The sequence below is a fragment of the Tamandua tetradactyla genome, chromosome 4, assembly GCF_023851605.1.
Source record: "Tamandua tetradactyla isolate mTamTet1 chromosome 4, mTamTet1.pri, whole genome shotgun sequence".
Lineage (NCBI taxonomy): Eukaryota > Metazoa > Chordata > Mammalia > Pilosa > Myrmecophagidae > Tamandua > Tamandua tetradactyla.
The window spans coordinates 67720283-67747754 of NC_135330.1; the positions used below are offsets into that span (position 1 = coordinate 67720283).

The 27472-nt window shown below is 42.2% G+C and overlaps 2 protein-coding genes and 1 long non-coding RNA gene across 8 annotated transcripts in view; 2 read left to right on the forward strand and 1 right to left on the reverse strand.

The window, feature by feature from the left end:
* LAMB3 (laminin subunit beta 3) overlaps positions 1–19170 on the reverse strand; it is a 70629-nt gene extending 51459 nt beyond the window's left edge. For 5 of the 6 annotated variants that reach the window (XM_077157677.1, XM_077157675.1, XM_077157676.1 and 2 more), the window contains exon 1: positions 16833–17529. The gene's annotated coding sequence lies outside the window, so the exon portion shown is untranslated. Of the gene's footprint in view, positions 1–16832; positions 17530–18806 lie in introns of those variants that run through there. The other variant, XM_077157672.1, reaches the window with a different exon arrangement.
* Positions 6352–10568, forward strand: LOC143681004 (uncharacterized). Its single transcript, XR_013174310.1, has 3 exons — positions 6352–6927; positions 7483–7629; positions 9257–10568. It is a non-coding gene; the product is annotated as an uncharacterized LOC143681004 (long non-coding RNA).
* G0S2 (G0/G1 switch 2) lies at positions 18525–20994 on the forward strand. The gene is made up of 2 exons (XM_077157680.1): positions 18525–18732; positions 18904–20994. Exon 2 carries the CDS (start codon positions 18936–18938, stop codon positions 19254–19256), a length of 321 nt encoding a protein of 106 aa, XP_077013795.1. The 5' UTR covers positions 18525–18732; positions 18904–18935; the 3' UTR covers positions 19257–20994.
* Positions 20995–27472: the final 6478 nt, after the last annotated feature.

The following is a 27472-nucleotide window of genomic DNA, read 5'->3' on the forward strand; positions in this document are numbered from 1 at the left end:
ATAATAAACAAGTCAAAAAAAAAAAAAACTGACCATTACAGATTTTGATACTTTCCATAAAATATTTTTACAACAGAGAGATATGATAGATGGGGGTCTCAGAAAAGTAGGAGGGTCACTTTAGAAAGGATGAATGAGAGAAGTCCAAATGATTTAGTGCTGAATTTCCCAAGGCAGACTAAACATGTCTTACGGTGCCAGCGGAATAGGGACACCAAAATTTCTTTTGAAAAAGTTTTATATTCCACACTTCAAACCAGACATGGAGGTAGACACCATAAACGCAATAGAATACTGTGATCCTCTCTACACCTATTCTAAAGTTTAATGCTTTTATTATTATTAATTATTATTTATTTACATGGGCAGGATGGAGGGCCCTTAATCTTTTCAGTATTTAGGAACCCTAAAGTGTTAGCCAAACCCCAGAATCCCAGAGAGGGGTGGTCTAAGCAAAGGAAGAATGAGCACATATGTTCTGTGGCAGAAAGAAAGTTGGCCTTTTCTAGGAGTAAGAAGAAGGCGAATGGGGTGGATGCAGCATGAGAAGGTGGGAAGCTGAAACTTGGGTGGGAGGGCCAGGGAAGGGCCAAGTCACAGAGTGGGGTGCTTCTCAGCCCTGGCTATGTAAACAGCTACCGGAAAATTTGTTTTGTTATCGTTGTTTTGCTTTGATTTCTAATGCCTAGGTCCTATCCCAAAAGATTTAACTGCTATGGAGTGGGTTGAGGCAATTGGAACTTTTTAAAAGTTCTTCAGGTGAGTCTAATGTACCTTCAGGCTCCATAACCACTGATATGGGGCCTCACCAGAATGGTGAGTTGTGAGAACACAGACCCTGCAACCAGCCTGTGTAGATTTGAATCCCATCTCTGCCGCTTACCAGCTCTGTGATCCCAGGAACATTACCGAAGCTTCCTGTTCCTCTGTTTCCCCATTTGAAAATGGGAGATAATAGTTTACCACATTTTAGGGTTGCTTGTAGTATTAATAAGTTGATACCTACAACGGTCTTAGAAGAACATGCAAAGCATTCATGACTGTTAGCTTTGACCACCCTATGCGAGAAGTAAGGGGAGTCTGATGTAGGCTGGGGGCAATAAAGATCGAGTGAAGTGGATGAAGTCAAATTATATATTAGGAAGTAGAACTGGCAGGACTTGCTTAAAAAATTGGATGAGGGATATGAGAGAAAGGAGGGAATAAAGGAAGGTTTCTATGTTTTAGGTTTTTAGCAATTGGGTAGAAAGTGATACCATTTACCAAAATGGGAAAGAGTAGGGGAGGAACAGGTTTTGAAGAAAAAAAAATCAAGAATTTCATTTTAGATTTGTTAAGTTAGACATCCTATTAGATGTCCAAGGAGATAAACCAATTAGAAGGTTTAATATGTAAGGCTGGAGCTCAGGCGAGATAAACAATTTTCAGTTATTAGCACAGAGCCATGCTGCCCAATTCAGGAGCTACGAGAGCCACATGGGGTTATTTAAATCAAATTTAAATTAATTAAAATTAAATAAAATGTTAAATTCAGCTCATCAGCCACTTTAGCCATATCTTAAGTGCTCAATAGCCACATGTAACCAGTAGCTACCACATTGCTCAGTGAAGATATCGAACATTTCTACCATTGCAAAAAGTTTTACATAGCAGTGCTCAGAGTCTCTCAATCCATAGGACTGTCAGAAATCATCTAGAAGTGGTCCAAAACTCTGGCTATCATCCCAGGAATTCAGAGTCGATTCATCTTGGGGGGATGCCCAGGCATTGGTAGTTTTAAAAGCTCCAGGAATCTTCCCAAGTGAGTTTAATGGGCAGCCAAGGTTGAGAAGCACTGGCTAATAGAGAAGTATGCAGCAAAGGAGACCCAAGAAGGACAAACTAAGGAAAGTGCGGTGTCCCTGAAACAGAGAAAAAGTGTTTCAGGAAGGAAGAATGGGTCGTATCTCTTGAATACTAATAGATCAATAAACATTCCTTAAGATTTGGGTGGCATGTGGGAATGGAAGCTAGATGGTAGCAGCTGGATAATGATTTAGGATCATGAGCTAGGTTTTTAAAAATATGGATATTAGAGTATATTTGTACACCAATGGGATAATCTAATAAAGAGGAGAAAATGATGATGCAGGAGAGAAGGGGCACTTGGCAGAAATTTGATTTCTTATTCAAAAATCCATACTCACCTTCCTCCTTGCTAAAAGATTTCCAGCATTTTTCAAATCCTCAGGGTAAGTTGGCCTACCCAACTAATCTGTTGACCTGATTAATCTAAGCTAGTAATACTCAAATATTAGCATACATCAGAATTACATAGAGAACCTTTAAAAACATGGATCACTAGTTCAGCTTCCAGAATTTCTGATTAGGTAGGCCTTGGATGGAGCCCAAGAATTTGCATTTCTAATGAGTTTTCAGGTGATGATGATGCCCTTGGTACCAAGGACCACACTTTGAGAACCACCAGGGTAAGCTTATAATGGATGGTAACCCATTCCTTCATAAGATGGCTTATGGGTGGTCATGTGACCCAGTTCTGGCCAATGAAAGGAAGTCTTTGGGCAGATTCTAGGGAAGGTTTCCTTGCTGACCAAAAAGAAAGAATAGTGTCTCTTCTTTCAACGGATGTGCCATATTGAATGTGATAGCAGGAACTATGGCAGTTATCTTGGAACCACAGTGGGAGCTAGACTGTGGCAAGCCTAGATGCTAAAGCTACATGAGTAGAAAAAATGGAAAGAACCTGGGTTCTTGGTAGGGTTAAGCCACCAAATTAACTAACCCTAGATTCCCTATTTGGGGAGTTAATATCTTTTTCTTATTTTTAGTCATTCTGAATTAGATTTTTTTACTTGCAGCTCCTAAAAAAAAATGAACTTATTAAGGACTCCCAAAACCTTAAGTATAGAGGCATGCAATGGAGAGGCATCTTTATATAGAATCAGGGATCCTTCTTCCATGGTAACATGAGGGAAGACAAAGCGTACAGATACTGAAGCAGATAGATTTGATGGGTAGATGAAGTAGTAAAAACTTCATCTGGTTTAAAACTTCTGTTTTACCAGTACATGAGGTGTTAGTGGAGAAGAAGAGATAGGCATTTGGGAAAGAGAGGAGAAAGCATGAAAAAGTCTTTGTAGAGAGTAATGAAAAATACTTTATTTGTGAAACATAAAAGTAATGAGCTAAATGAAGATTTGACATTTGTAGCCTTAGATTTACAGAAAATAGCCTAGTTGGGTCATTTTCCCTAGCAATGATAAACTCCTTGGGTGTAGGTTTAGATAGAGCAGCTACTGACTCCAACTATGGTTAAATCTTTTCAGGTAGATACAAAAGAAGCTGAGAAGGGCAAGGGCAGACAGGGTGTATTGTGTGTATTATAGATGGACCACAGAATATTACCCAGAGTCTCCCTAGCCCAGTGAGTTTTTTCCAGGCTTCGCCAAGCTTTGAATTGGTTTTCTCCTGTCACTGCAGCAGGAACTCCTAGCATTCTGCTTGTTTTCATTTTTTCTTGCTGTGCAGCAAATTAATACAAATTTAACAGTTAAAAACAACACTCCCTTTTTAGCTCATATTTCTGTAGGTCAGAAATCCAGGCACAGTGGCTCAGGTCCTCACAAGGCTATTAGCAAGGTATCAGCCCAGCTGCATTCTCATCTGGAGCTTAGGGTCCTCTTCCAAGCTCACACCATTGTTGTTGAAGAATTCGGCTCCTTGTGGTTGTAGGACAGAGGTCCTCATTTTCTTGCTGGCTGTTAGCCAGGGGCCACTCTGAGATTCCACAGGCCATCCACATTCTTTGTCACTTTGCCCCCTTCATCTTCAAGACAGCAAAGGAAAATCTCCCTCACTTTCAACCCCTCTCATTATTAGACTCTTTTCTCCAGGAAGAGCCTGCCCCTTTTAGGGCTCTGCCAGTAGATCAGGTACATCCAGATAAATCTCCCTTTCTTAAAATTAGCCATGCCTTATGATATAACCTAATCATGGGAGTGACTATCCCATATTACACACAAGTTCCAGGAATGATACAGGCCATGTGCAGCAGGAGGCAGGAGTCTCAAGGGCCATCTTAGAATTCCACCTACCATACTATGATAGGATTAAATCTGCTCAACTTTTTAAATGAGCCTATTATGCCAAGAGGCCTCCTGGCCTAGATTCTGGGTATGAGGAAGAAAACAGCTGAACTGCTCTGGTACCTGATTTAGGAAAAAAGACTCTATTGCTCTGCTTTACCACCAGCCTCAGGCAAACATCAGTATTCCCTTAATCATTAGATTTCCATCCTTTCCCTCTTATTTTTGCCCTTTCATGGGGTGATCATCCCCATTCCCAAGGTCTCAGCTACCCCCAACCCCCTGAAACCTCAAATCTCTAACTGCAGATGCAACCTCTCCCTGGAGCTCCAGATTCATGATTCATAGGCAACTGCTTGAAGAACACCTTTACCTGCATGTCCCATAAGCAGCCCAAACACATCAATAAATCCAAAATGAAATACATTCTCTTTCATGCCAAATGTGTCCTTCCCCTTGTCTTCCCCATACCTGGTAGTCACACCAGACTCCTTCCTCTTCCACAGCATCAAGTCTGCCAGCTTTACCTCCAATCTTTCACCCAAATCTCTCTTCCTCCATCCCCATTACCTCCTTCTTAGCTCAATCCTCACCATCTCCTGCCTGAATTATTTAACAATTTCTCACTTACCGCCTCACATCTTGCCTACTCTTATGATTCTTCCACTCTGCTATGGTGATCACTTCAAATGCTGTATCATTTTATTGCCTAAAATCTATCAATGTTTCCCAATGCCTATAGGTGAAAACCAATTCAATAAAAGTCAAATTGATAGCCATGTATTAAACACCTCAATGAACTATGCTTTGTGCTAACCCAGAGAACAGTGCACTAAATAAGACAGAGAAAGTCCCTGCTCTCAGAGACAGGATAGTTTCTGCCCTCTTTACACTCCTACAATGGAGTGAAACAGCAGGGTTATGAAAGAGAAAGTGAGGTGGCTGTGGGAGCATGCAGTAAAGGGCACTAACTTCATCTAGGTGGTTGTGAAAGTCACCCTTGGGAAGTGAGAGGAGACTGACAATTGAAGGATGAATAAGAGTTCACCAGATGAACGGGAGATGAGGAGAGTGCTCGAAGTGGAGACACCAACATGAGGAAATATCTGAAGTTGAGAAGGAAAAGAACAGTGTGGCTGGCACCTACGGAACAAAAGCTGAGACCTATATCATGAAGCTGGAAAAGTAGGCAATGATGAGACAAGTGACCTTAGAAGCAATGCTAAGGATCTGGGCATTATCCAAAGGCAATACAGGGATCCACTAAAGAATTTTAAGGAGAAACGTGGCATGATCCTGTTTATTTTATTTTTAAAGACTGCACTAGATTGCTTTGTTTGGGATTGGAATAGATTAGATTGGAGGGGTCAAGACCCAAGGCAGAGATTTCAGCTGTGAGAACATAGTAGTAATCTATGTGAAATGATGGTGGTTTAGAGTAGGAGAGTGACAGAAGGGACAGAAAGCAGATAAGATCAAGAGATATTTAAGAAGTAGCATGACAAGGTTTGGTGATTGTTTTGACATGAGAGACAATGGAGAGAGGAGCAAAAGATGGCTTCCATGTTTCCAACCTAAGCTACTAGGTACTCAATGAGACTTTAACTGAAAAAAAATAGTGGTACAAGTTTATGGGGTATAAGTATTGAAATTGATTTTAGGCATGACGTGCTGTTTTGAAGCTGTTATGCAGCCCATAAAAGGCCACGTCTCTTAATCGATCCCTGTGGGGGCAGACCTGTTAGTGGATGGGACCTTCTGATTCCATTGTTTCCATGGAGATGCGACCCAGTTCATTCACGGTGGGTCTTAATCCCCTTGCGGGAGTCCTCTAAGAGAGGACAAAAGATAGATGGAAATTCAGAGAACTCAGATAAGCTGCCGCGTCCTCTTTTTCCTCCCTGGTTTGACATGGTTCCCTGGAAGGAAGGGCGGTGGCAAGGCCTTCAACGCCCCAAAAGAGGACGAGGCATAAAATGGTGTAATAGAAAAATACTGGGATTAACGACACTAATTGTGTGTTTCTTGTTGCTGGTTGTGCTCCAAGCATTATATCAAAACGAATCATTACAATAAAGATGGCCATAGAATTGTAAATGTCAACGGTAGGCACGTTAAATTTAACTCTTTATCATTTATAGAAAAACTTAGAAGAGCAAGCCCCTCTTGGTGTCTTTTGGGGCCTAAAACGAAACGAGATCTTTTACAACAGTTAGTGAAATCACAGTTAAGATGGAGTTTAACATGCTGCCCCAGTTCAGGGAACCTGTCCAAAAACTTCAAGAGGAAATAAAAGAATTAGAAAAACTGATACCTATCACCACCCAATCTCCCCCACCACGGCGCCGGTCCATGCTATTGAAACAATAAAAAATCTAAGTAGACAATGTAACCTTTTAATCAAAACAAGCTAACCTTTAACCAGATTAAAATAGGTCTTGACATATAGCCTCACCTGTAGAATAATAGGAACAGAAAGTCTAAACTCAGAAAAACTGCAAACACAATGTCTGCAGTTTAAGCCAATATCTTGCTGCTATCGAAATCTTATGTAAATGTTCCTAAGAAAATCAGAACGTGTACTTTCGCTTTGCTTCCCTGAACCTGTAACCTTACCTAAAATGTAAGCCATGACACAACCATGATCCTGTGATACCTGTTTTTTTGCCAAGAATAAGGGTATAAAATCAGTTAAGCAAAAATAAATTTAAGCGACTCTTCTCAGAGCACTCTGAGCTGTCTCTTGGTGTTCTTCTCACGCCGACGACCCTCCACACCTTCAAGCCCGTTCCCTCTGCTGCGGCTGGACCGCGGCAAGTGGCGCCCGAACAGGGACCTGAAGGTAAGCTTTCTCATTTACGGGAGGGTATAAGGCTCTCGCTATAGGGCACTGCAGGCCTCTGGCTACGGTCAGGTACTTGGGAAGTATGGATAGAGCGAGTAATTACGGGACCTACGGAGTCTAAGGAACGCTCCTTGTTTGTAGATATAACAAAGCATATGTTGAAAAAGAGAGGTATAAATGTTACCAGCAGACAGCTTAGAGAATTTTTTTCTTTTGTGCAAAATGTTTCTCCCTGGTTCCCAGAAGAAGGGACTGTTAACTTAGATACTTGGCAAAAAATAGGAAAACAGATTAAAGAATATTATACTAGAAATGGGCCAGATGGAGTCCCTATTGATGCTTTCGCCCTATGGAATGTCCTTAAAGATAGTTTTGACCCCACACATGAGGCTATTTGCATGGCCAGGGAAGTGGCGCCCATCCCGGAGAGGGAACAGGAGGAGAGCCCTTCTTCCTCCGCAATGGAAGAACCCGTCATCTTACCCCCAGGAAAATATGGATGAAGATCTTGTGCCTGGAATGGAAGATTTATCTCTCTCTTCTACCCCGCAGGCTCAATCTACCAGACAAGCTAGTCTGCCCACTTGGGGGCAGATAAAAAAGCTTACTGCTGACGCAGAAACGGTAGTCCTGGTAACCGGAAAAACTCCTACTCCTGTTCACCTGTTTCTGGCTATCATTGCACTTCTTTCCTGTCAGGTATCTGGTTCTTCTGTAAATAAATCATATTGGGCTTATATACCTAACCCACCACTTTTCCACCCCACTGTGTGGGGGGATAAAAACTTAAAGGTCTTTACTAATAATACCAATCTTATGGGAGGACTCCCTAGTTCACTTATTCCTTTTAAAAGTACTGATAATGTTCATTTTACCGGATATGCTGATGAAGCCCCTCTATGCTTTGTAACAACCGGGACTCCTCCTCCTGGCTGTTTGCCTATCAATTATCGGTCATATTATACTGATTCCCCAAGTCGTAAAGGAACTAAAAGAAGCATCTGGGGGCTCAACATGGTTTCTCTTGGGTACCATACCTACAATGAAAGTTATGTAAACCTTTCCTCAAATTTTAACTCTCTGATTGAGCCTTGTACAGAAAAATATCCTGAAAAGGACATCTATTAGAAAAATATTCACTCTACAGGCTATCCCCGATGGCTTGAGTGTGGCTTTTTGCATAAAGCAAACATATATCACCCTATAAAAAGTAACCTTACTATTTATGATTTTTCAGTCTCCTCACCTAATTATAATTATACTGCATATATTATAAATAATACAGACAAATATACTTATAACAAGAGTCTACCTACAGATGGGGAACCCCTTACATGGTGGTTCACCCCAGGATTAGTGACCCCCATTTATCAAAGTAGTGCTTCATCCCATAATCGAACTGGTTTATATAACAACTTATTTCGTCTGCTTGCTGCTACTAATATGGTGTTGTTATATCGCCCATCTAGTTCAACCCCTGTTCCTTACGGCATTTGTGCATGTGTAAATGCACCTCATGCTATTCTAGTAGGAAAAACTCACATGTTTAATATCACACAAATGAATAATGCCTATCATATCACGTGCACTAACTGTCTCCTTACTAATTGTATTAATTCTGGCTTGCCAAAAAATTATACTACTTTTCTTATTGTGCATCAACCTTCTTATGTCTTATTACCTGTTAAGTTAAATGAGCCATGGTTTGATGATGTTGGCTATCAAGTTATGGAAAGGCTAAACAACTTAATGAGACCTAAGCGTTTTATAGCTACGTTAATTTTAGGAATTACCGCTCTAATTAGCATTATTACTTCTTTAGCTATATCAACTACAGCCCTCATTCAAAATCAACAAACAGCTCATCATGTAAATACTCTAACTCATAATATTTCTTTAGCTTTAACCCTACAAGAAAAATTAGATAGAAACTTAAAGACTAGAGTAGACGCCTTAAAAGATACAGTTATTTATTTAGAAAACCAGATTCAAAATCTAAAAACCCAACTTACCACCCGGTGTCATGTTAATTATAAATGGATATGTATTACCCCAGCGCCCTATAATGAAACAGAGCAGTCATGGGAAAAAGTAAAAACCCATTTACAAGGAATATGGCATAACACTCAACTAGCACCAGATATTCTAGCTTTACAACAACAAATAACTGATATAAGTAAAGCACATATAACAAAACATGAAACCCTAGCAAATAGTCTTTGGTCCTCCTTACAAAATCTTAACCCAATTATTGGATGGCCCAATGTAGTAAACTTCGGCCTTACTGTGATTATAATATTAATTATTATTTTTTGCTTTCCCACAGCAATCAAAACCATAAAGGCATCTATCAAGCAAATCGAGAAAGTCCAGCAAAAAGAAATTTTAAAAAATAAAGGGGGAAATGCCGCGTCCTCTTTTTCCTCCCCGGTTTGACATGGTTCCCTGGAAGGAAGGGCGGTGGCAAGGCCTTCAACGCCCCAAAAGAGGACGAGGCATAAAATGGTGTAATAGAAAAATACTGGAATTAACGACACTAATTGTGTGCTTCTTGTTGCTGGTTGTGCTCCAAGCATTATATCAAAACGAATCATTACAATAAAGATGGCCATAGAATTGTAAATGTCAACGGTAGGCACGTTAAATTTAACTCTTTATCATTTATAGAAAAACTTAGAAGAGCAAAGACACCCTTGGTGTCTTTTGGGGCCTAAAACGAAACGAGATTTTTTACAACAGTTAGTGAAATCACAGTTAAGATGGAGTTTAACATGCTGCCCCTGGTTCAGGGAACCTGTCCAAAAACTTCAAGAGGAAATAAAAGAATTAGAAAAACTGATACCTATCACCACCCAATCTCCCCCACCACGGCGCCGGTCCATGCTATTGAAACAATAAAAAATCTAAGTAGACAATGTAACCTTTTAATCAAAACAAGCTAACCTTTAACCAGATTAAAATAGGTCTTGACATATAGCCTCACCTGTAGAATAATAGGAACAGTAAGTCTAAACTCAGAAAAACTGCAAACACAATGTCTGCGGTTTAAGCCAATATCTTGCTGCTATCAAAACTTATGTAAATGTTCCTAAGAAAATCAGAACGTGTACTTTCGCTTTGCTTCCCTGAACCTGTAACCTTACCTAAAATGTAAGCCATGACACAACCATGATCCTGTGATACCTGTTTTTTTGCCAAGAATAAGGGTATAAAATCAGTTAAGCAAAAATAAATTTAAGCGACTCTTCTCAGAGCACTCTGAGCTGTCTCTTGGTGTTCTTCTCGCGCCGACGACCCTCCACACCTTCAAGCCCGTTCCCTCTGCTGCGGCTGGACCGCGGCAATAAGCCAAGAGATGAAATCCAAAGAAAAGCCTCCAGAAGAGAGAGAGAACCATTGAAACCAATCCAGGAGAGGGAAGACGTTGCTTTGTGCTTTCCCATGTGACAGCAGCCTCTCCTCAGAGAAGATATCTTCCTCTTAATGCCTTAATTTGGACATTTTTCATGGCCCTAGAACTGTAAATTTGTAACCTAATAAATTCCCATTGAAAAAGTCAACCCATTTCTGGTATACTGCATTCTGGCAGATCTAGCAAACCAAAATGCATGGTAAATTTGCTATCTACAAGATATACAAGTCAAGACTGAGAATAGACAAGTGAATACACAGGTCTAGAGCTCTCTCTGCCATCTGCATAGAGTGAGTAAGGGAAGCCCTAAGAGTGGACTACATCACTTAAAGAGAGCATGTTGGCAAAAGAGTGGCACCAAGACTGAGTCCTGAGAAATGTTCATGTTTAGAGATAAGATAAAGAAGGAGAAATAAGAAAAAGATACTGAGAGGGTCCAGAAGAAGAGATTAGGAGGAAAATGTGATGCCATGGAAGTCAAAGATAGTGTGCTTCTTGAGGAAGGGAGGATGGACAGCTCCTTATCATAGCATATATAGGAGACCAGTTACATATTGTTTGTTATCTGGCTCCTGCCTACTACTCCATCATTTCTTGCCATCTCCCCAAACCCATCCTTTCTCTAATATTGCCTAACTTCTCTTGGACCATGCAATGCTTTCTCAATGCACCCTGCCTTCCATACGCAGTCTCCTCTAGTGCAAGGCCTTCCCCAACTCTCAGCACCCCACCCCCCTCACCACCTCCCACAGCCACCTGGTGAACACCATGCATCCTTTAACAACTTAAGCTGCTCAGGTATCATCCACTCTTGGGATATTTGATGACTTTCTCCCAAATTAAACCAAGAAATTTCTCATTCTATTCTACTTGTGAATCTGGAACATAGTCCTTATTCCAGTATATTATAAAAATTTGTTTACATATCTATATCCTCTATTTATTATAAGCTTCATGAGAACAAGAGAAGTTATATATTTTGTTTTCCATAGCTGTGTTCAACACCATGTCTGATACATGGGTCAACAATATGGTTTTGGACTTTACTAGAATCTACTTAAATATCTCCTAAGGAATGCAGAATACCTTGGGATGGGATAAAGAACCATGGGAATGGCTGAGATAGAGCAAGAGGCACAGACAACTGAATAATAACTGTTAGCATTTACTGATTGGTTCACTTATGCCAGACATCCATAAGCCCTGTACAGTGCTCTATCTCATTCGGTGTTCACCACACCATACTCACATTACAGATGAGGAAGTGGAGGTTAGGGAAGTTAAGTCACTTGTCCAAGGTCAGACCTTAATAAGTGGTGGAGACAGGACTTAAATCCAAGTCTGCTCAGCTCCAGAGCCCTAAACTCTTAAGTCCAAGTAGCATTTGCACCTAGGGGGAAGCTTCTTGTGCGGATTCAAACTTGTATAATACTGCCATTCAGAAGTAGGATGCAAGGCAACAGGGTGGGGGGATCCTAACCACATTACCCCTAGTTATCCAGGGCTCCCAGCATATAATGCATGCTCCAGCAACTGGTGGCTCTGCTTGGCCAGAAGCCATGAGGGATAAAGGCAAAATGTATGCAAAAGGTCTGTTTCTCAGTGCCAGTTTGTCAAGGCCTAGGGTTCCAGGGGTAGGGTTAGAGGGGTGCCCCAGAGTGAGCCAATTGCCAGGCACTATGTTGGGAGTGGAAGTAAAAGGTGAGCAGACCAAAGTGTATGGAACTAAGCCAAGATAGCAGGTCTTGGGCAATTTCAATCCCAAGGCTTTGAGCCAAGGACAGGCCACCATGCCTAAAATAACCTCCCAAAGGAGTCTCAACCAGTTATTTTGCAATCTCTAACCTAGCACTAACTTTAGATCAATGTAACTAATATTGACTGGGCTCTTATTATTCCAGAACTATGAAAGGCACAAAGATTTGGTCTTCCACAGAGATAAGACAAGCTCACAGGAAACAATGAGAGCACTGTATAGAACAGTACACAACCCAGTGCCAACCTAGGCAGTACAAGCCACAAAAGCAGCTGAAATTCACAGAAAGAAGAGGGCAGGATGTGCTGGCACAGCAGTGGTGAGTTCTTAGAGCACATGAACTTGACCTGGGCCTGAGGGAAGGAAAGAAAAACAGAATAGAAAAAGAACAGCATTTCAGGTAAGAAGAAGTATACATGCAAAGGTGAAGTGGCAAAAATGAGAATGAATGGCTTCTTGGGCTGTGAAGAAACCCATCTGTTGAACAAAGAGTTTCTGGTAGAGAAGAACTGGAAATATAGTAGATACGTAGGGAGGGTCAGACTGTGGAGCTGTTGAATTCCAGGAACATTAGATCAGACAAATTCAACATACAGAATCCAGAGGTTCATCATGTGGGCAATAAGAAATCATCCCAGGTCAATTGACAGTAAAAAAAAAAAAAAAAAAAAAAATTAAAATTTAGTAAGATTAATTTGATAGGAGTGTTTGAGATGGATTAGAGATGGCTTACGCAAAAAAAAAAAAAAAGTAAAAAAAAAACCCCTGAATGCTTCTTTGAATATTCACTAAAAGTCCAAGTATGTACAAACATAATAAACATAGTTGCTACTCTACCTAGCCTTCACGTTCTAATGGGGAAGACATTCATTAATTCCACAGTTACCTATCAAAGACCTCCTGTGGGCCATGCACTATACTGGGCCTGGGGAACACAATGAAGAACAAACTCATAATAGATATCCTCCAATGGGCATGGAAGGCAACATAAAAACAAACAAATAATTTTACCAATATAAAGTTAGGCAATGAACACTGTGAAGGAAACTAAAGCAGGGCACTGGGTAGAGAGTGATGAGAGGGAGTGGTCAGGGAAAGCCTCTCTGAGGAGATGCCATTTGAGCATATACGTGAATGGAGAGAGGACCAAGCCATACAGCCATCTGAGAATAAAGCATTCCAGCAGAAGGAGCAACAAGTGCAATGTCTCCGAGGTGGACGTGTGCTTGATGTGCTGGAGCAAAGTGAATGAGTGGTAGGACGTGGGGTCAGTCTGGTAGGTACCACCCAGGCTAGGCGGGACCTTAGAGGCCAGGGTTGGGATGATTGAAAGATAAAAGGCTAAACATGAAAATTGTAAAATCTGACTGTGCTGGAAGCTATTTGAGGACTTTAAGAAAGGGACATATGATTTGAATTATATTTTTAATAGATCACTCTGGCTGCTAGATAAAGAATGAATTGTAGTAGGATATATCAGTCAGGATCTGAGCAGGAAATAAATGGCTCACTCAAAAGGCATGATTGAAGAGGGATAAAGGGATTATTAGCAAAGGTTTGGATAGGTTAGAGGTTGGTGAAACTACCCAGGACTAACAAGGAAGGGAGCAAATAATACTATCTACAGGCCTGAAAGGCAAAGCAGGGAGATCTATAGCTATAGGAGAGAGCTACATGAAGCAGAGGCAAGCACACCCTGCCAAACCACAGCCCATCAGGGAGGAAGGTAGGGTAATAAATACCCTGACCTCTCTCTCATTTCCCTCACCAGTGCAGGGATTCTACTGGCCTAATCCAACAGAGGTCAGATGGCCAGGACATAAAGTAGGGTGGAGAGTGGATCTGGGAGGGCAAGCGCAGACCATTCAGCACACAGGGCAAGGGGAGAGGGAGACAAGTTAGGAGCCTACTGCAGTAGTATAAGAGTGAGCTCACGGTGACTCGGATTTGAATAGTAACCATAGGAGTAGTAACACATAGCTGAACTTAGGATATATATTGTGGTGGTCAACAGGGTTTAATGATATAATGAATTTGGGGTGTGAGGAAAAGAAAGGAGTCAAGTTTTTGACATGAGGACTTGGGTGAGCAACACCTGCAGGTACAGGTGGAAAGTCAAGAGTTCTGTTTTGGACATGAAAAGTTTGAGATAACTATGAGATTTCTGAGGAGACATGTTGAAATGCAAACACAACCACAGTAAACAGTGTGATGTGAACTAGATGCCTCCAGGCAGATCACATCTAGCCCTTATCCCTCAGGATTCCTTACAATAGCTTTGAAATCTTAGAGATTTGGGGAAGGTGTGCAGCCCTGGAAGCTCAGAAGAGATATGGATTCAGTCAGGCGGCAGCTGGGAAGATAACACATATGAAGGAGGGTTGCTGCAGAGAGGAAGGATGTTTTACGAGATGCAGAAATGGGGAGAAGGGCATTTCAACTAAAGGGAAACTGCATTAGCAAAGGTTATTGTAGCAAACTATAAGTCAATTCAATAACATGGACTAAGCTGATAAAAGGAAGAGTGCTCCGGACTTTTGCTTGCTTAAATAAAAGGGACAAAAAAATGAGAAGGAGTAAAGGCAACCATAACATTTCAAGCCCAGAGAACACATAAAGAGGAGATGCCACTGCTAGAAATAAGGATTGAAAAGGAGACTTAGTTTGTGAGAATACAGAGACAGTAAGGAGTCTTGTTTTAAGTGTCAAACTTGTGATAACAGCAGTGAATTCACAGAGAAATGTCCAGACCTTAGAATTTCAGTCTATAAGATGACTGAAAGATAAAAGGCTGAGCATGCAAATGGTAAAATCATCCATTGATATGTGAGTGATAAGAAGGCTTCTCTCCAAAACTAATTTACGTGAAATGAAACTCAAGAACTAAGAAAAAAAAAATTAAGGTGAAATTGTGCAAATAGTTCCATCATATCTCCTATAAAAGAGGTTTTCATTGAGCAAGAATTAAAAGATCAAAGTCTTAGTCTCATATGAGTGAGAATGCTATGGGTGGAACAAGATGTAAAGGGGATAAATGATAAAATAATAATGTTTCAATTCTAGAGCACAAAGATGTGAGTATGTTCGAGAGTAATTCTGCATGGATGAAAGCAGGAGCTGTGTGCCTGGCAAAAGGAAGAAAGAGTTAAAAGAAATTCTATATATGAAATACAGAGGGAACGCAGATTTGAATTGGGAGGCCTGAAATCCAGGCCTTTTACCCCATCCTTTGGCCAGGAAAGTTACAAGAGGGGTCTGGACAAATGCTGAGAGAGGAAGAGTAGATAAGGAAGTGAACTATAATGCCTGGTCCACGAATTAATTGTGCTAAGTTGACACAAGTAATGACTCCAAGTCTATAATTATTGATCTCCATTGTCAACCGCAAGGAAAATCACCTTTACAAACGACCCGGCCAGCTGATCATAAACACACTGAAGATGACTTTGGGAAGGGGCTTCTGTGGTAGCAGTAGCAGAGGAAAGTCATCGGCCCATCCCCTTATGTCACCAAAACCAAAAAAGTAAGCATACAATCTCCTACCAGGAGCAATCCAAAGCAATGAGAGTGAAGAGGGTGCAAAGAGAAAGCAGGACATAGCTGTGGGGTGTGACAAATATTGGAATCAGGGAAGGAAGGAAGAAGAGTCTGGAAGGAAGCAGGGAAGGAGAATTCAGAGCACAGCAGGGAACACATTTACTCTCCAACATGAGCTTCCTAGGGAGGGTAAACATGGCAGGCATAGGACTCAAGGCTGCACACTTTCCCCATGGCTCTGAGACTTCAAAGTAGATGAAAGAAGTCCTGAGGGATAGGGATGTGTGAAAGGTATGAAGAGGGTGACCTTCACCTCAAGCCATACTGCTCTAAAGCTTGGAAACCTGAACAGGAATTGGGGATGGGGTCAGGGGCAGTGAGGCTGGGAAGGCCTGTGAAGGTCAGGGCCACCTGCTCCCTCCAGCCTCCTGGACTCCCAAGGGCAGTAAGCAGCTAACAATGAAATCATATTAACTGAGGTTCATACACCACCAACCACCCAGAAGACATCTGAACTCTGTCCCATCAATCTCTAAAGCACAGTTGTTGAGGCAGCTCTACACTTCTTCCACACTTACCACTTGGACCACATATTGCCCGGTTGTGGTTCTTCTCTTTGCAGGTAGCAAAAGAGAAGGTTTTTATTGTTTGGGGAAAAGGGATTTGAAAGCAAAATAAGCAATTGTTCAACTGCCCCTTCCAATCTTCCTAGAAACAGCCTGACAAGTCAGAAGTAAATGTTGCAACAGAATTAAGGGTATGAACATCTCTACTAGTTTGCCCAGAATTGTTCCATTTTGACTCTGAAAGTCCCACAACTCAGGAAATTCCTCAGGTCCGGGCAGGGTCACTTGTGTGTGACTCAAGCATGATGTGACCCAATACTTCTCTAAAGTGATGTCAGCACAGTTAAAGAACGCGCGTTATATCCTGAGCCTCAACTAAGACCCCTGCTCTGGAAGGTGGGTTCTCTTTCCCCACCCGGACATAGGAACTATGCCCCCAAATTCCTCAATTCAGGTTTGAATTGAGATTCCTCAGCCTTCTACTCCCACCATTTTCCACTCCATTTCCATCTTCAGCCCCAACCACCACTTAAACCAGGAACACTAAATTCACTGGCTGCCCCTTCTGCCTAGCCCTGGTCAGCAGGCTGGTGGGAGCTGCGGGTGTACCTCAGATTATCAAGACACTAACCTGAGATGGTGATGAGCTGTGATGCAGCAAATATCAGGAAAGGGGAACCCCAGGTAAATTACAGCCTACTGACTTCAGAGGATGTGTTGTTTGCATCTTCAAGTTACGGAAATACAGAGGAAATGCTTATTGATGTATCAATTTCGAAGTTTTGGGTCCAGAGCTGGGCTGACTCACTGTCAGAATGGAAATCAAGTGAACACTCTTCCAGAAGCCACATGGTTCATCACAAACCTGAATTATTCTTTACCTTTGGAAAGCTCCCAAATAATTTCTTCCAGTAATAAATGTCTGTTCCAAAATTATAAGAAAAGTTCAAAGAAAATGTCAAGACCCTAATAACAGAATATTCTAGCCTGACAAGGTTAAGAGAGCAAGAAGTAGGGGATACACTGCTCCAAAAATAATCTCTAGTTGGCCCCTGGTCACCTTGACTGCTATGTCAAGATGTTGACACAATTTAAAATAAGTTATCTAGGTAACCCTAACCGATCCAACACATAAATCCTTTGACATGAACTACTAATAGCCAAGGCAAAGGGTAGTTGTTACTGTGGCCCTTTTTAACTGAATTGCCTGGGGACTTGCCCAAGACCCCACAGAAAGATGGCTGTAACTACTTCAAATGATTTAAATATTTGATCTCTAAAACGGCCCTTTCCCCCGCTGCTCCCCAAGGGCTCAGCCTGACTGACTGTCACGGGCTGTTGCAAGATTGCATCACTGACCTTTGCAATTTCCTGGCCAGTCTGATTTCCCCCTTTCCTCCCTCTTGTCCCCCTTTTCCAGCTGAAGCCCTTTGGCCCATTTGCCTCCCCTTTCCCCCTACTTTGCTAACTATGACATATCAATAACCAAAGCTAAGTCAGAACTCATCCAAGGTTATTATGTTTAATCCTTGACAAAATCAATCCTACTTTTATAACCTCAGGTTTTCAAGAACACTCTCCACTCTGTATCTTCTCACTCACACTCACCTACTTCTCTCCTACTAGCCCTAAACTTCTTCCATGAGAAAGTTGAGTGGGTATAGTGGATTTGTACCCCCAGATCCAGGGAAGAGGGAAATAATTACCGGGAAGAGCATGAAACATTCACATTCTAGACCAGCAAACTTTTGCCAACAGCCCCCTTCAATCTTCACCTCCCCTCAAACTCCCAGCTTCACTTCTCAAGCACCCTGATGTGACACATGGAAGTTCAAATACAAACACCTGCAGATAGAGACTAACCTCTACCCACCACCTCACTTTCTTCTTCTCTCTCAAAGGCACACGCACACCTGTGCATAAAAGGGCACCCTCATGAATAGTTATTTACCAAGTAACCCTAGCATCGTAAGTACCTGTGAAGGAAATCAGCCAGTTAAGAAATAGTACAAACGCATTCTGCATTATGGACGCCGTGCACCCCTAAAACCACTTAAGAAAGTCATCGTCAAGGCCGAAATGTACGCGGACCTTTCGGGGCTCCAGGTTTTCACCCACTTCGCGCGCCCGGAATGGGACCTCCTGGGTCTGGGCCTGCCCTCACCGCCCCCACCCCCACCCCCCGCCCAGCCCCGGAGCCAAGGACCACCCCCTCAGCTCACACGGCCCCGGCGTGCACAGCTCGTGGCCACCTCTCCGCCAGGTCCCGGCCCCGCCTCCTTCCCCCTGCTCCCTCCCTCTCCCCTTCTTTCTGCCTCGCGGCGCTGGCTCCCGCCGCCGAGCCGAGGAGGCGGGTCTCAGAGAAAAGATATAAGCGGCTCCCGAACGCTTCCAAGGCGCCAGCTGCAGAGTCTCCACCTGGAACAGCTGCGGCTCCCGGGGAGGAAGAGAACGCAGAGGCCGGCCTGACCCAAGGACGCGCCGACCTCCGCCTCCAACTCGCGCTGCCTCCAGCTAGCTGCGCCCCTAGGGTGAGCACCGCCGGGGCGCCGGGTCACGGGGTGGGGGCTGGGGCGGTATGTCCGGGGTGGGACCCGGTTCCTACCGGCCTTTCCCGAGAGAGCTGCGGGAGGGGTGCTCGGGAAAGCAGGAGCCGTTTTGCAGCGATCGAAGGTCCCCCTTTCCTTGTGTGCTTCCTGCAGGACACTCCTGACCCCAAGAGCCCAGAGCCGACATGGAAACGATTCAGGAGCTCATTCCTCTGGCCAAGGAGGTGATGGCCCAGAAGCCCAGCAGGAAGCTGGTGAAGCTGTATGTGTTGGGCAGCGTGCTGGCCTTCTTCAGCGTGGTGCTCGGCCTGGTGGAGACCGTGTGCAGCCCCTTCTCGGCCGCCAGCCGCCTGCGCGACGAGGAGGCAGCCCTGGCCTCGCTGCAGCTTGTCCGGGAGCAAGAGGCCCTCCGGGAGCAGGCCCGGCAGGCCCTGCTGGAGAAAGGCAGGAAACAGGAGGCCGTCCCATTTAGCCGGGCCCTCTCCAACCGACAACACGCCTCCTAGGAACCGCAGAAGCCAGCGGAGCGGGGAGGTAGAGAGAGAGAGAGAGAGAGAGAGAAGAAGCCTGACCCAGAGGGAAGAGAGCAGAAGCTAGGTGCCACAGGGACTGACTTCCAAGAAGCCTCTAACATCTAGAACTGACCAACTGCGTGTTCCAACAAAAGGAGTTTGGGATTGAGTTTTTGCTGCTATGCAGCAGTGCAGAGGGATGACATGCCCAAAACTATGTATCTGTGAGGTATTGAGTGCATCTACGATTTTGCACCAGGGAGGAAGGTGGGGAAATGCGTTTTATATTATTATTATCGATCGCCATTTTGCATTTTGAAATGTAAAAGAAAATTTTCTACTGTATCTCAGAATCTGATTCCTGGGGTGGGCAGGAGGGAGGGCTGGGCTCGCCTGCATCTGGCCTGAGTGCTGCGGAGGGAGCGGCTTCTTGAAGATCAGACCATGCTGGCAGCGCCCCTGGGGTCTCTCATGGTGCTGTTAGTTACTTATAAGTCTGTTGAGGACTTGTTTTTGCTTCACATTGGAGGTGGGAAGAGAGAAACTTTTATAAGTCCCCCAAGACTTGGCATTTTAACATCAGAAGATAAATCAACTCCTGACTACAGGAAATGAATGGGAGATAGTGATTCATTCTACTGCAGAATGCCATCTGCCACCCCACACCTGTCCATCAGAGGCTCCCAGGGCTGACACCTCTTTCTTCCTAACTGTATTTTAGCCAACAGCAACAATTGAAATCTTTACAAAGCTGGGAGTAAAAGAGGGAAGGCAAACTGATAACGTGTAGCCCTACCCAGCCTTTCTCCCCGTGAACCTAGATTCAATGAGAAACTCTAGGTTAGGAGAAAAAACTGCTAAATCACAGACTTAAGTACTCTTAAGGAACAGAGCTTGCTCTTTAGGACTCAGAAAAGAAAATCTTTGGACCATGGCTCTTAAAGAGGCAGTCAGGAGCCTGAACCTCATGCCACTCTCCTAGCACTTTTAAAAGGACACCTGCCCTAACCAGGTAATGACATATCACTCCTGTCATCAAGAGCTGTGCATTTACACCAAACGTGCCAATGGCTCATGCCATTACCTCTGATGAGACCCTCTTCCCCAAAACCACATGCTTACCCACACAGCCATTTCCTTTCTACCAGCTTAAAACTTACCCACTGTTCCTGGCCCTGATCTGATGTTAGCTCTCCCTAAAATCTGTCCTTAGCACCCCAAACAAAAGAGCAATCAGAATGGGGTAAGATTCATTCCATTTTGGAGAAGAGAAGAATGTCAGTCACACCACTGTTCTCCTACTTTCCAAAATGGGAACTTGGCTCCTACTTAAGGAAGAACCTCACCTCAAATGCCCAAAAAGCTCTGTAGGAACTCAGCCAATTTTATTCTTCCAGTTGGTCTTCCAAAATGATTCTCCCCCACCCCCCACACATTGCCCTTGTCCTGTTCTCGACAGCTCAGCCACCTCCTGGTACCCTCCAGCACGTTCTCCCCCAATCCAGCATCACACTTCATCCTTCAATGCCTTTGGAAACTCAAAAACCAACTACTAAACTCCTGTGCCAGGTTTTCAGTGTCTCCATGATCTGGTTCCTTCTCGCCCCTCTCACCTGACTTCTCAAGCTGCCCACCCACCATCTCCAGGTCTTCTGAAACCATCTACCTCATGCTTTCCAAGAGAAGGATGATTTCAAATAAATATTCTGCCTGCTGTCAGACTACATGACAACTCTTGTGCTCTAATTTTTGGTTCTGAAGAAAAAGACTTCCTCCCCATAACTATTTCATATTCAAATTACCCAACCATCAACTCCTAGCTCATGAAATCTCTGTCCTCACTGATCTCATTTTTCTGAATATCTGCAGGTCATCCAGTCTGGTATGATACTATATCGTTCAGTAATGGGCTTCAGTGAATTGCTTCTCTACTTGTTTCACAGAGGCTGGTCATGTCTCTCATAATCTTTCTGAGGTCGAGGATCTTGTCTTCCTCTTCAGGTTCATAGAAATTATAAAGTCCTGGCCAAATAGTAGGTACTTTAAATACTTGATTGCTAATTAATCCACTTATGAAGTTAGAGCAAAGGTTCTCAGTGGAACGGGATGGAAGGATATTTTGCAATGTCTGGGGACATTTCTGGGGGAGGGCAGGGTGCTACTGCTGTCATCATGTGGTTAGAGGCCAGGGATGTTGCAAAACATCCTATAATACACGGGACAGTCCCCATAACAAAGAGTTTATCCAGGCCAAAATGTCAGGATGTCCAAGGTTGAGAAATTCAGGCTCGAGGGAAGGGATTATTTAATAGTTTCAGAATCAAAAGTTTGGAGGTGATCTCACAGGAGTATATCCTGTGTGCTCAAAGGAAAGTCTCTCATGGAAAAGGGGTCAATAATTGTCTTTGGCACGATCATGTCTGACAATTTTACCAGTAATCCAACTGAAGTAACAGAAGGTATAGTTATGGTTTGTTGATAATGCAAAGCTGAGATAGCAGAGTCAGGATTCAAATTGACTCAACAGGCTAGAACCACTGAGTCTAACCAAACGAAACTGAATAGGGGTGAAGATACAGTGTGAAGCTTAGGTCCAAAAATTCAATTGCATAACCACAGAACTGGGGAGGCCTGCTTTAACAGTACATCATATGAAAAAGGTCTAGGAATTTTCACAGATTATAATCGCAATATGAGTCCATGGGGTTTTGTGAAAGGGCTGCTAAAACAAACCCACATTGCTACTAGATGTAGGAAGTCCAGAAAAAAGGAGGAAGGGGTGGTTTCATTGTACTTTGTAATCTGCCAGGTAGGGAAACGTAGAAGTTAAGTCATATTACAACCTCATTTGCTAGCTCTAAGAACTCAGTTACTTAAAGGCTCTGCCTCAGTTTTTTCATCTATAAAGTAGTTCCTTCTTCATGGGATATTTCGAAGATTAAATGAGATAATACATGTAGGGTGCTTAGAGCAGTGCTTGGCATATAGTAAACTTTCAACCAATGATAGCTATTATTATTATTATTATATTTTAAGAGAGACTTTGACAAACAAAAACCCGTTTAGATGAGAGTAATCAGGAAGGATAAAAATCCAGATACACTGTCACATACAGAACAATTGAAGGGACCACTGAAAAAGATGAGATGTAACATTATATGACAAATATCTCCAAAGGTTTGAAGGGCTTTCACATTGGGGAAGAATTACATATTCTATGTAGCTCAAAAACACGGTACTAGGACCAACAAGTAGGAATACCAGGAGGCAGATTTCAGGTCATAAAAAAAATCAGAGTAATTAAAAAACTTTTTTTTTTTAATTTGGCTTGTGATATATAGTAAGCTTCCGTTACTGAAAGCATCCTAGCAGGGGATGGTAGTCATCTGTCAGGAATGGTATAAACTGTAGAGGAGATATCTTTATTGCAGGGAAGTTAGTCTGAGGTCCTATTCAACTAAAAGCTACTGGACTGCTGTCTTGTTCAACCATCAAACAAGAGATATATCCCTCATCCCAGCCCATTTCTCTAGAACTTCCCCTTCTCTATGTTTCCAATGCCTCTTTGCTTTTATTCCTCAGCATGTTGATAAATATCTCCCTCAATGACTATTAAAGATAATGAATTTAAAATTCCAAAAATGAACAATTTCTTATTGATGTTTAATGTTCTGCCTCTCAGAAAATACTGTTCCCTACTGGTTAAAAATAATGGTTCTCAAACCTGGTCATAATGAATCACCTATTAGTCACCTTGCTCTTTACAAAACACCACAAAACCTTGATGTATTAATATAAATAAATATATTATTCTGTGCTTTATCAGATACCATTTTGCACTATGTTTTAGTATAGACAAATAATAGGCAACAACTATGCCAATAAAAAATAGTTCCCACATTCCTAGGAAAATATTGATTGTCCTATAACCATGGTATCAAGTAGCCACCAGATAAAACCAGAACTGGTTTTAAGCCCATTGGCTTAATGAATGACAATTTGCCTCAGTTAACATCCTTTACAAGTCGACCAATCAGGGATCGCCCCTCACTTCTGAGAGTCAACTAATCAGGAATAGACACAATCCAGTAAATACATCTTGGACTGCCAATCAATGAACAAACAATCCTGCTTCCATAGATGATGTCAACCCACTTATGCCTGGGAAATTATGCCAGTCCCTGAACTTCATGCTTCCCAAAGACCCTATATAAAATCAGCAATCTGCTCTGTGCAGAGAGCTTGAGAAGCACAGCTCACCCTTACCATAATAAACAATAAATTAATCTTTTTTATTGCGGTTACTAAGTGGTGGTCTCATCATCCTTTGACAACTCTGGAGGATCTACTGGTATTTTAGAACTTGGCAGTATTTCAAGAGATCCTTGGATCAATAGGTATACTTTTCTGGGCTCTTTGTGCACAAACTCCATATGTCCACCAGACCTGCTGCTAGTTGAGTCGGTCTCAACAATGATCTGAGCTGAACCAAGTTTCATTGGGTTCTCGTGGTTTCTATGATTTTTAATGACGTAGGTCTCTATATATGATGATTAAATGTAGATCTTTGTAAAAGGTAATTAGAAATGTGGGCTTACAGGTACACATTCTAGTAAATAACTAGACCTAGGCCTTTGTAAAAGAGCATTAGACATTTCGTGGGGTGGCATAGCATTGGGTAATTAGACATAGGTCTTTGTATAAGTTCGTTAGACCTTTCATTTTGGAGGTATGCCATTTGATAAATATTTTTGCTATTAAATTGCTTTTTCTTCTGCTGCTTTCTTGCCTTTGCTTTTGTTTGTCCATATTATAAGTTTTGTTTTGTTGTGTTTTTGCTTTGTTCTGGATCATCTTGTTTCTGATATACGTGCAAGGGAGTGCTCCGCAGACAATGAATGGAGATATAGAACCCAAATCCTCCAATCCAATCCAAGCCAGTGCTGATGTTGAAGTTGGAGGACCATTAAACTGACCCCCAATTCTAGACTTTCAGCAATTGGTCAAACTTAGCTTTGTATTCTCTACAAAATTTTCATTAGAGCACTCTGTGTCTTGTCAATTTGTGAAAGGTCACTTTTAGTCTGTTTTCCAAGGTCAAGGACTATCAGACCATTGACTCTATGCCCCGATCTTAACCTTTGCTTAGAAAGAGAACCCAAAACACAATTCACAGATATGTACCCTTAACTGAGTGGCTTTTCTTATCTTTCTTTGACAACAAAACTGCAACCTCCTGTGGAAGAACTCCTGCTTCCCTTGTAAATTACACAGTGATCCTAACTCTTGCACTTATTTTGGCAAAGGGCAAACATCTTGAGTTAGGAAAAAAAATGGCCATTGTGGTGGACTTTGAACATGTCAAAATCAATAAATTAATACATAAAAGAAAAGGGCCCTTGCCCATGCCTGGGGGAGGCGGGAGGAGGCGATAGTGATGGGAACAAGACTTGGAGAGAGTGGAAGAGGCAGAGTTTCAGGAGAGGAATGCTTTTGCCCGCCCTGGAGTGTGCAGCCAGGGCCGCAGGGTGACTTTGGGGCTGTAGACACTTTTGCCTTCGTGGGTCCCAGTGCTAAACCCATAACAGATAGAGATATGTTTGTTACATTTTAATTCTATTTTACAGCTCAATATAGAGATGGATATGATCTATGCAGGATTATATCCCTTCTTTTTCTCCTGATTGTAAAAGAATTTAAAACAGTTTCATTGGCACCTAAAAGTATTGTGGGGTCTAGGAACTGAGTCTTCTGAGACAAAAGAGGAGTCTGTGCAGCTCGGTAGCCTCTTAGGAAAGAATACCGTCCTTTGGCTGAGGTGAAGGGGAGGGTGTGCGCTGGAGGAGATGCGCCTTCACACTCAGCAGCGCTGCGTGCACGCCACCTGGGTTTCCATAAAGATTTAATGGTGATCTTTGATGTTATCTTCCTCAGTGTACCTTTACACAACTCAATTTGAGATGTTTTATATCCCCAGATTCAGGGAATTTAATTGAATTTCTATAAGAGTTCAGGTATGCATATCATCAACAGTAGGAAAAAAATCTCTAGGGAAGTTTGTTCGATGTGACAGATAGTGAGTTTCATACAACGTGGTTTTTCTCTTTAGAACCGACCCTGTTGGGCAACAGATGTTGACGCTATGGGCATATGACTCTGTATTTATCTGCGCAGTCTAGTGTTAGAAGCAAACTTGGAAGATTTTACTCTTGCATTTCTATAGTGATGTACGGAATCCAATAAAAAATCGATGGGTGTGGAGAAAAGCCCCAAAGAGTGATTATATTATTGCAGATGATTTCTCAGTTGCTGGAAAGTGACTGCTCTTCATCAGATGGGACGGTAGTGTCTGGCAGGACATTGTCTAGTCGAGAAAGGGAAGGAAACACCAGAACAAGGGACACCCTAAAACAAACATGAAATTTTTCCAACACGAAGGACTTCAGCTTAATGCAGGTTTAGAAGGAAAGATCCACATGATCCAAAATAAAATGACCATTAACTGTTTTTCCAAACTGGAAGACACCCAAATATTTTAGGAAGGCCAGTATGTATGACCAAAGTAGGACGGTGACTGGGCTAAGGTAGCAACTTCCTAAGATCGAGGAACTTGTCCTAGTGTCGATTTCTAGTCACCTCGTTAAAAAAATAAATAAATAAAATAAATTAATACATTTATGAGGAACCCCAGAACAATTAGAAGACAAAATCCCAAAGGATCCTTAAATTATCTTCTTTAATTGGCCTTAGCATATCAATTTTAATCCTAGATGGCCTCTCTTAAAGACTCTGATGCCTTCTGAAAGCTACTCTCCTTTCATTTCTCTATCCATTCAGTATTTCCTGACCTTTCACCAGGCTCTAACGACCTTCTTAAGAGTTTTCTCAGGAAATGAGCAAGCACATTGTAAAACTTCTAGAAACTTAAAGAAGTTGATTAAAACCCTGGTCTGGAGCCAAATTAAGTTATAATTAAAAATTTTCCCACACCTCGGAAGGTTGGATAGAAATTTTTAATAGAATTCAGAATTTCAGTAAGTGTTTATTGTTCTGGACCAAAGGTCTGTACCAACTAAAGTTAATTGTTAGCCTCTCGGCTGGAGGAAAATGTTTTAAAGCAACAGACTAAGAAAGGAAAACTTTAAAACTCAGGTGTGTAAAAATTTTTTTAAATGCCTTCAGAGGGCAAGAAAAAATTAGAGATACAACAGGTAGTTTCGGAATCTTTTCTTTTAAAGGTAGACTGGACAAAGATTCAAAATTGTACACTAAATAAAAATGGAAATAGACTTCAGTAAACTTTCAAAGAGTATTCTGGAATAGATCCAATGGCTGAAATAAAGGAAGCCTTGTGTTTTCTTCTTCTTTTAATGGGCTCAAATATGAATTAGAGGATTTAATGAGAAAAAAAATAATTTGAAATGTGAACTTTACAGTTTAGAAAATATCCACTATGTGGCTAGGCATTTTCAAGTAGCCTTAGAAAATATACAAACTAGAAGGCAATGCAATTTTACAGTTCTCTGTATAAAGCAACTGGCTCCTCAAATAGAAATAAGACCAGAAGATCTTCCATCCTCTAAAAACTGGGAGCCTATAGGTAGGGACAGTAGAGATTGCAAGCAGAAGGGTCATTGAAAGAACCAATGTCCCATATAGGCTAAGAAACAGAAGGATACCTATCCAAAATCTGTCCAATCTGTTGCTCCAATGTAGGCATTAGACCCAGCAATTCCCCATCCTTCCTCTAAACTTGTAACATCCCAAATTTCAAAGGTGCCAGCGTGAACCATATAAATAATATTCTGGCAGTGGGTAATTAGACATAGATCTTAGTGGCTGTGTCTAGTCTGGTTCATCACTGCATCCCCAGCTCCTAGCCCAGTGCCTGGCACAGAATAGGTGCTCATTAAATATTTGTTGAATAAGCAAATGATAGTCGATATAAAGGGAATTTTTTGTTGACACACTGTATTCCATGCCTTACCAACATCTGTGAGAACACAAATCTCTGAATGGGGGTGGGGGGTGACTCTCCATCATTAGTGGGTATTAGTGGAATTATTGTCCCTACTTACGGAGTCCTTTCCATATGGAGACCCTTATAGACTCCTGCCTCTCCTCCCCCCTCCACTCCTACTCCCCTGTTGATGTGCTCACCATAGTGGTTTGTAAGTCACATAGGCAACTTCCTAAGAAGTTTATAATTT